This window comes from Kogia breviceps, chromosome 19 (assembly GCF_026419965.1).
Source record: "Kogia breviceps isolate mKogBre1 chromosome 19, mKogBre1 haplotype 1, whole genome shotgun sequence".
In the NCBI taxonomy this organism is placed as follows: Eukaryota; Metazoa; Chordata; class Mammalia; order Artiodactyla; family Physeteridae; genus Kogia; species Kogia breviceps.
Genome location: NC_081328.1, coordinates 37,367,259 through 37,376,525, shown reverse-complemented (window position 1 = coordinate 37,376,525; position 9,267 = coordinate 37,367,259). Strand labels below are relative to the sequence as shown.

Here is a 9,267-nt window from a genome sequence, read left to right as displayed (position 1 = left end):
CTACCTATCTTCTGCTGCTGGAGTCTTTATGTATTCTTAGTTTGACCTGATTCCTCTTCTGTCTTTTGGCTTCATGTTAGGGGTTCTTGGTCAAAACCTGCTCTGATGTACATGAAGATTCCAGGTTCAAAAATCAATTTCTTTTAAAACAAGTATTTGTGGGGGGGGCGGTGCGAATGAAGCAGGATATAATTGCCAAAACTAGGCTTGAGGTGGGTGGCTCTTGGAAAGATTTTCCTTAAGGCCTAGGTCTGAAAATTTAGGGTAGCACTATTATGAATTCTCAAAAGAAACCTTCCAGGGAGCCAGTGAGTCATAGTATCCAGCTGAGTCACTTAAAGCAGATGCCAGTATAGGAAGCTCATTATTCACAATCCCTAAGCAGTCTCATTTTCTTTTACCTTTTTTTCCCCCCCCAATCTCCCTCCCCCCTGATTTCTACCCTTGAGTTAGTTTTTTGAGGGGTAGGAAGTACTTAACATATCAGAAGCTAGGTTGGGAAACATGCTCAGTTGCAAAAGCTGAGCTTTAAATTTTGTTTCAAAAATGTACATCAGGAGCAGATGGGGAGGGTCTTTTCTAAAATCTTTTCAAATTTGATTTTCTGTGCATATGGCCGTTCTGTAAATACTTTGGGGTTTTTCATTTTTTTGAAAGTAGACAAAAATCTGTGGGATTTTTTTCCCCAAACATTACAAAAACGTGTTTATTTACATGCGAATAAATTTCTTTGATAAAAAGCAACATGCCTATGTGTAATAAATTTTTAACCTTTGAGTAATTTTTGTTTATTCAGCTTTTTAAAAGTCCAGTCAAAAAATTTTAACAAAGTAAAAGTCTTTCCTGAGTAGTGTTTGAAATTAACTAGAAAGTATAATTGAAATTAGGGAGACAGACCCGTGAAAGTTTTCATCTGATTTATCTGCCCAAGCCAGTTTTACTAACTTTTGCAAGCCTTCAGTCACCAGATTCATCAGTAGTGCTTGCTGGGAGAAAACTGCTCTTAGATGAGATGCAACTAAAAGGCTGTTCTTATTTGACTGAAGTGAAGCAATAACAGTAAAAGTATCTGGGACAGGAGGAGGCTGTAACATCTAGACCTGGCTTTGTGGGCCTGAGAATGAGTTTCTGAAGCTGGGTTCCTTGCTTAGGAAGCCCTTTCTAGGATAAAATAGTTAATTTTAAAAAGTTCTTAAAGAGTTGGTTAATAAGCCTTCCAGCTAAAATATGCCTATTTTAAAAGCTCTCCAGCACTACTTGCTCTTAAATAAGCTCATCTCTTAATCAGACATTCCTAATAATCCAGTCACTGAATGTGCAAGTGAAAAGAGGTATGAAGACAAACTCATCTACTTTGTAATATAATTAGAACTGGTCCAACCAGGACTGCTAGAATTTATAATATTTTATCTTTCTAATATTTTATCTTTGGGATATAATTCTGTAGTTTGTCGCTCTAAGGGTAAACTCGTTCGTTAATTCATAGAAATCAGATCATAAGTTTTGAGACCTTGAGGGCTGGGGTTGCTAAAGTATAATATGACACAACCTAGCTTCTATAGAAAGAGTCATAATGAATGTTACGGCTGGAAAAGCGCCCCCGCCTGCTCCTTCAGACACGCTTGTTTCTCCCGCCAAAGTGGCGTCAGGATCAGGTTCTCACCAACCAGAGCCCTGATTGGAGGGCGGGTAGGCACTAGAGCCCATTGGGTGCCAGCGGCGGTCGGGCGGCGGAGCGGATGAAGCCAAGGCCTTTCTGCCTCACCCGCCTCCACCTCCACCAAAGCGCGCCCCTCCCCCAGCTAAAGGAATGGTCGCCCAGTTCCTGCACTGCACCCCCTGACCCCAAGGCACGAGGTGGAGGTGCGGCCTTGCCGCATGTCCCCGGAGCAGAGGGCAGCACAATTGTCCCCCTGTACTCCTGATCCATGCACAAGAAGATCCACGCTCCGCAGCGGCCCCCCAAGCCTCCCTGCAACACCCGGTAATGCAATCCACGGGGGCGGGGGAGGCGGCGGCAACGGCGGCGGCGGCGGCGGCAGCAGCAGCACTGCCCCAATCTAGAGACAACCAGAGACGAGGAAAATGGCTCCGAGCAGGGACCGCCTGCTGCACTTTGGGTTCAAGGCGACAGTGAGTGATAGGGGAAGGGAGTTGGGTGGCTGGGAAGGACATGTGTGCCAGCACAGGCTACTGGGAAAGCGACAAGACTTAGGGGGCTGGGAGGACAAGACAGCTCAAGTGCTTGGTGAGTTGTTGCGTGCTGTTTGCCCGCGGAGGAGAGGACGGGGGCTTGGGTGCTGTGTGCAGTTCTGCTTTCTTCTCTCTCACCGGTCGGCGAGCACGCGCGCACTCGCATCCGCCCCACAGCCCCTCCCATACATAAATACACACAGACACATAGGCACTTCCCTGCCTCTCCTTCTCGCGGTGGGCTTTCCTGCCTTGGAGGCGAGAGCAGGCTCGTGCCGCCGCCGCGCTCAGGCTGCTCCCGGGCTGATGGTCGCCGGCTGCGCCCGGGGATGGGGGAGGGGTGGCCTTGCGCCGCCGCCGCCGCCGCCGCTGCCGCCGCCGCCGCCGCCGCCGCTGCCGCGCGCTCCTCCTCCTCCTCCCCCTCCCCACGCAGTTCCGAGGCCTGGTCGGCTCTGCCCAATGAGGAGCGGCGTTGCTGGTAGGTGGGGAGTGTTTTTGTTTTGGGTTGAAGTTGAGGCTGAGGAGAGAGAAGAGCTGGCGAGGAGCAGTCGTCGCCACCACCGCGGGAGGTGGAGGAGGCCCTGCCGGAGTCGAGAGGTCTCTCCTCCCCGCCGACGGCCCCTGCCCGCAGCTCCTCTGCCTCCTCTCGGTGCCGGAACTCCCGGGCCTGCCCGGGGCCCCCAGTCTTTGCACTCCGCACGCCGCAGCGCCCGGCCCCGGCCGCACCCGCCGGCCCCATGAGGAGGGACGTGAACGGAGTGACCAAGAGCAGGTTTGAGGTGTGCGCTTGGAGGGGGCTAGGGTGGCGGGAGGAAGGCGATTCCCTCTCTCGTGCCCTGAAAAATTCGCTCCGCACCGAACCTCCTCCCTTGTCTGGCGCCGTCACCCCCCGGCCTCTAGGACTGCCAGACTTCTCTCCCCCTTCTCGCGATCCGAAAGCCCAGTGCAGCCCGGCTTCCCTCTTCCTCCCGACCGGTCGCCTCCTGCCTCTTCCACCAGCGGGGCCCCGGCGGGGGATTAGCTCTGGCGCCCTAATTCCCCCTCCCCCCAGTATCACTCAGCTTTCCATTCTTTACACAACCCTTGGCTTGCCTCCCTTCACCCGGCAGAAAAAGCATCACAGCTCCGATCGACCGGAGGGAGCTAGCTTTTTTTCTTTCTGCCACTTTCTTCGTGAAGCGAGGGGGAAATTATGGGCCAGGGGGCTTTTCTCCGAGTTTGCGAGACCTTGGTTAAACTAGGGAAGTCGGGGTGGTAGACTGAGAAGATAGAGACGACCAGTTTTCGGTGCTGTTTGCTTTGGGTATTGTTCTGATACTTCCTCTTCTTTCCCGTTTAGTATGTACTTTTGTAGCTCATTGTTTCTGGGAACTCTTAGACGTGTACAGGCTTTGAGATTGGGACGAACGTCTGAGAGACTTAAAATCCATTCAAGTCTCTTTGTCTCTTAAGAACTCCACCTCTGGCGAGAGAGGTTTATAGTAATGGAATTAAGGAATGGGTGAGGAAATAAAACATCCGAAAGCGTCTTTAGAGAGTAGTCAGTGTCAGGAAGTGGTTCCTTTGGAAAGTGAAGTATCGTAGCTACAGGTGAATTACAGTAGTATAGTAATATACGGGAAGGTTTTTTGAGGGGATAAGAAAGAGAAAGAAACTACAGCAAGAAGAGTAAATGTTGCCTGGCCTTTTTTGGCAGAGAAATCAGGCTGACCTGGGATCACTCACAGCTCAGTGTACATCTCACTTGGTGTTTTTCTTCATTTCCATTTGAAGGATGAAATTGTAAGACGGTGAGACAGAAGTTTCAGGAAGCTTGCCAGCTAGTTGCAGAGGATGAAATTGTTACCTAAGGTCTTCAGTTTAGTCTATTCCTTGATTTCTTTTTATGCTTATGGGAAAAATATTTTAATTTACCCATAAAGATCAAGACAGGGAGTGTTGGGGAGAGTTTAACTGCAGAGCTACAGTGTTACTGTTGCAGGACAGGAGTGGAGAAAAGTCAAGGAATTGGCCTCCTTAGAGTTTTCATATTTAACTTAATCATGGGAAGAAATTTTTTTTTTTTTTTTTTTTTTTTTTTTTTGCGGTATGCGGGCCTCTCACTGTTGTGGCCTCTCCTGTTGCGGAGCACAGGCTCCGGACGCACAGGCTCAACGGCCATGGCTCACGGGCCCAGCCACTCCGCGGCATGTGGGATCTTCCCGGACCGGGGCACGAACTCGTGTCCCCTGCGTCGGCAGGCGGACTCTCAACCACTGCACCACCAGGGAAGCCCGGAAGAAATTATTATAGTAGATATGTTTTGGTGTTCAATAGAACTTTATGTTGCCCTAGTGTAGAGAGACCCAGTAAACTTATGATGGTTTCCTATTCAGTACTACTGTAAAAGTCCAGACTGTCATTAAAATTACTGAATAGATATTTAGCAGTTGGCAGAAATCTTCAAAGGGAAACCCAAATACTGAAGAATTGAGTGGAGGATGGCCTTTCGCCATTACAGTAAGCTCTTTATCATTTTGCTATTCACTTTTAGGTTGTGTGAGTAATTGTTGGAAAGAGTTCTTTGTGCTTTAAAATTGCATTGCTATATCCTGTTTTTGTAATTATTTTATATTTTAATTTGTAGTTTATTTGTACTGGTGGTACTAAAATAATAAGAAAATGTATTGCTTACTTTTTTTTTTTTTTTTTTTTTCTGTGGTATGCGGGCCTCTCACTGTTGTGGCCTCTCCCGTTGCGGAGCACAGGCTCCGGACGCACAGGCTCAGCGGCCACGGCTCACGGGCCCAGCCGCTCCGCGGCATGTGGGATCTTCCCGGACCGGGGCACTAATCCGTGCCCCCTGCATCGGCAGGCGGATTCTCAACCACTGCGCCACCAGGGAAGCCCCAGAAAATGTTTTGCTTTCTTGAACTTGTCTCTGGGTTTTTAAAATAAATTTATTTATTTATTATTATTTTTGCCTGTGTTGAGTCTTAGTTGCTGCGCGCCGGCTTTCTCTAGTTGTGAGCGGGGGCTACTCTTCATTGTGGTGCGCAGGCTTCTCTGTGGTTTCTTGTCTTGTTGCAGAGCGCGGGGTCTAGGCGCGTGGGCTTCAGTAGTTGCGGCTCACGGGCTAGTTTTGGCGCACGGGCTTTGTTGCTCCGCGTCATGTGGGATTTTCCTGGACCAGGGCTTGAACCCGTGTCCCCTGAATTGGCAGGCGGGTTCTTAACTACTGCGCTACCTGGGAAGTCCTGCAAGCACGTGTATTTACCTTGATTGGTATGTAACTGGCAACTAAAGTTTTCTGGACATGTCTAAGATAAAAAGGGAGGGAAGACTACTTCTACAATGTTTATTTGTAAACAAAAAGCGACTCTTATTATGAAGTGAAGTGTTCATGCTGAAATACAAATGAGAAGGGACTGGAAATGATATGTTTTAATGAGTTTCATTGTCTGATGTGTCTTAAAGTCATTTACCCCTTAATGACCTAATTTAAAGGTAATAAAGCAATAAACTATTTGGTCTCTCATGAAGTAATAAACCTTGCTAATTCGTTGAAAACATTTTAAATATTTACTTTCAATGGATAAAAGATGTAGATAAGATAAAGCAGGCTTTTCATATCTAAAATATTTACATCAAAATATTTTTTTAATTCTCAAAAATCACAGGTGTTTAAAGGACTGATAATTTTATGATTGTAAGCAGATAGCTCTGAAAATTTTTGTGAGTGCAGGAAATTTCTATAGCAAATATGTAACAACTAATTTCAAATTTGTTATGGTTAATACAAAATGTGAAAGATTGTTTTCTTGGCTACATTTTTTTTCTGGGCAGAAGATAGCTAAAGCTTATCGTTTTTTATTTAATTCTTTAAAATCTTTTTTAGGGAATATTCTGTGTATTATGCTTTTGGATGTTGTAAGTGAAGGCCACACACTTTAAATCTCACACTCAGGGCTAGAGCTGCAGAAAAAAAATTTTTTAAGTTAAAATCAAGGGAGAAGAGTACCTGTTAGGCAGCTATGTAGTATCCTGTAGAATAGCCAAGTAGATGACTGTTGGATAAAAGAGTTTAAAAAAGATATGGATTATTGTTGTTCTTTGCTATATCACTTTGGCATTAAATCTGTACTATAATAACCCTTATAAGTTAACATAATGCGTACTGAATTGTTTTAGTCTTTTAATTGAAATTCATTCAAATACTTTTATATTACTTGCAATACACTTTGTTTTGTGGCACATTTTGATATTAAAATTTAAATTTAAAATTAATAATGATTAATTTTAAATTTCAAATTTAATAATGATTATTAAATATGTCCTGTATGCCAGGTGCACTGAGCTAGATGTTTTACCTTGGTTACTTCCAATTCTCACAATTCTCTTTTGAGGAAAGCTAGGGCCCGAGAAGTATTCAAGTTGCACAGCTAGTACTTTGGGGAGCCAAGATTCCAATCTGCATTTTTTTTTACTCCACTCTATCATTCTGCTCTGTTTTTAGCATAACAGCATAAAAGCCCATAAAATGTGTGGAAAAGAGCTTTCCTAAAGTTCTTCATCCAGTATATTTTATTTTGCTTTTGCTGTCGAGAGAATACAGCTATCCTTCATTTTAAGTGCTGTAGCCAATGCTATCTTAACATAGTGAAATTAATGACAGACACATGTAAATATCTAAGCTAGCCCTTGAATCCAAGTTTAGATTTTCTTCAGTTAAGACTCTCCACTTGTCATACTCTTAGTAGCTCCATTATAAGAATGTAGTACTACTATTGGAGGAAAAAATTCTTATTTGGGTTTATTAAAAAGTATAACTTTAAAAAAAGTTACAGTGGTAACATTCACTGAATCCCTGTTCATTATACCTCACTGCCTCTCTGATAAATCTATAATACTACAGTTTGTACGAGTAGGTTGTAATATTTCTTTACCTGCTTCATTTTATTGCTTCAATTTGTCCAAAATAAGAAAAATCATAAACTGTTTTGTGGCAGAAAGAAAATACTGCACTGGGAGTTAAGAGAACTGGATATTAGATAACCTTGATTTTTGTCACCAACTAACTGTAGCTTTGGTCATCTCTTTTCACTTCTCTGGTTTGGTCATTTACCTCTTCTGTAAGAAAAAGGAGTTAGAATCAATTATTAAGGTTCCTTTTGTTCCAGATCCTATGAATCTGTAATTTTTGAATAAAAACCGACCTTGGGCCTTTCTTCTGAAATAGCCACTCCAGTATTTTGTTAAAGTTTGTAGGCTCAGTCACACAGTACAGTTAAAACTGCAGTAATGACCCTTTTTCTCCATTAAGGTTTTATCTTCTAACCTAAAGAACATTCTGTATAGTAAATAACCATATTTTCCAAGTTGGTGCATGTGGAAAATGTTATATATATTTTCCAGTGGGTGAGAGTCATTTGTGTCACTCTATTTGAAAGACCTTGCAATGGGAAAGAGTACTAGTAAAACTAAGGAATTTTGTTTTTAATGCTTTAGAGATTGGTTTGAAAGCAATTATCTAACATTACTATAGAAAATCCAAATTAAAAGTCTGGGCTTTTTAGGCCCGTTCAGACAATCTGTCCTTTTTTGAATAGTGTTACTGATATTTCTTTATTGTATAATCATGGGTCCTTTTGAAGCACAGTACACTGTACCATGTACTTATATTGTAGTCATTTATTATTTAAAATAAACATGTTTGTATCTTGGTACAGTATACATAAGATAAACAGTTATGTATTGAAAATTATGCTTTACATTAAGTCATTAAATTTTTCTAACTTGTCAAATCCTTCACAAGATGTATTGTTGATATTTAATCCTACATTATAAGATGTAATCTATTTCTTTTTTAAAAAATAAATTTATTTATCTTACTTATTCATTTTTGGCTGTGTTGGGTCTTCGCTGCTGCGCGCGGGCTTTCTCTAGTTGCGGCGGGCGGGGGCTGCTCTTCGTTGCGGTGCGTGGGCTTCTCATTGCGGTGGCTTCTCATTGAGGAGCATGGGCTCTAGGAGCACGGGCTTCAGTAGTTGTGGCACGTGGTCTCAGTAGTTGTGGCTCATGGGCTCTAGAGCACAGGCTCAGTAGTTGTGGCACACGGGCTTAGTTGCTCTGCGGCATGTGGGATTTTCCTGGACCAGGGCTCAAACCCGTATACCCTGCATTGGCAGGCGGATTCTCCACCACTGTGCCACCAGGGAAGCCCCGGTGTCATCTGTTTCTACATTGAAGATTTTCATTCATTAAAGCAGTATTTGTTAGAAGTATCCACACTTTTAAACTCATGTCTTCATGTTCTAGGCCTTTTGTCAGTTTTAACTGTTAGTATTGGTGTTGTTTTTTCATCTTAATTTAAAAAAAATCCTTCTATTTTCATCCCCAGAGTTGCCTCTTTTCAAATTTTGGTCTCATTTTTCTTCTAAATTAATGAGTACTTTTGTTATTCCTAGCCCTTAAACTACTGTTTCCCAACTGGTGACAGATTGGAACTAAATTAAAAATTTCAGTAATCTAACTAATACTGTGGTCTTGCAAGGGTATTTTTAGATGTCTAAAATAAAATATTCTGTTACACCAGGAAAATCGAAGGGAGGGAGGAAGAAGAAAGAATGCCCTTAAACTGACCAAATTTAGCTGCTTGTGCATAGTTGTGTTTACACTGTTTTCCTATTTATTATCCCAGACTTAGTGAATTCTTAGATCAGACCCCCACCCAAAAATTGCCTCAGAAAAATAAAGGCATCCACCTGTGGTTTTATAGTTTTATGTCTTAATGCACTTGAACCCATTTGATAAAAGATTTTAACTTAATAGCAACTACAGTAGGTGGTGGTATGCAGTAGTATTTATGCTTGATTCATATTGCTTTATTATATAACTTTAAAAAGAAAGGTATGTATTCAAATGTAATAAATCCAAAACAGATTTGCCTTAGCTTTTGAAGACTATTTCTGTTAAAAGAATGGCTTTGCTGGCTAGTTATTTTCAGCACATATCAAGTAACGATTTAGCAGGCATGTGATTTAAAGCTATAGGTAAGTAACCTATTTATTCCCGAATCATATTTCCTCCAATTTG

At 42.9% G+C, this 9,267-nt stretch overlaps 1 protein-coding gene across 4 annotated transcripts in view; it reads left to right on the top strand.

Moving 5' to 3' along the window:
* Positions 1-1,705: 1,705 nt before the first annotated feature.
* FBXL20 (F-box and leucine rich repeat protein 20) overlaps positions 1,706-9,267 on the top strand; it is a 96,859-nt gene continuing 89,297 nt past the window's right edge. The window contains exon 1 of one of the 4 annotated variants that reach the window (XM_059046526.2): positions 1,706-2,133. In XM_059046526.2, the coding sequence (XP_058902509.1) occupies positions 2,086-2,133 (48 nt within the window). In that variant the 5' untranslated portion in view covers positions 1,706-2,085. Of the gene's footprint in view, positions 2,134-2,664; positions 2,973-9,267 lie in introns of those variants that run through there. The other 3 variants (XM_067020505.1, XM_059046527.2, XM_067020506.1) reach the window with 3 other exon arrangements.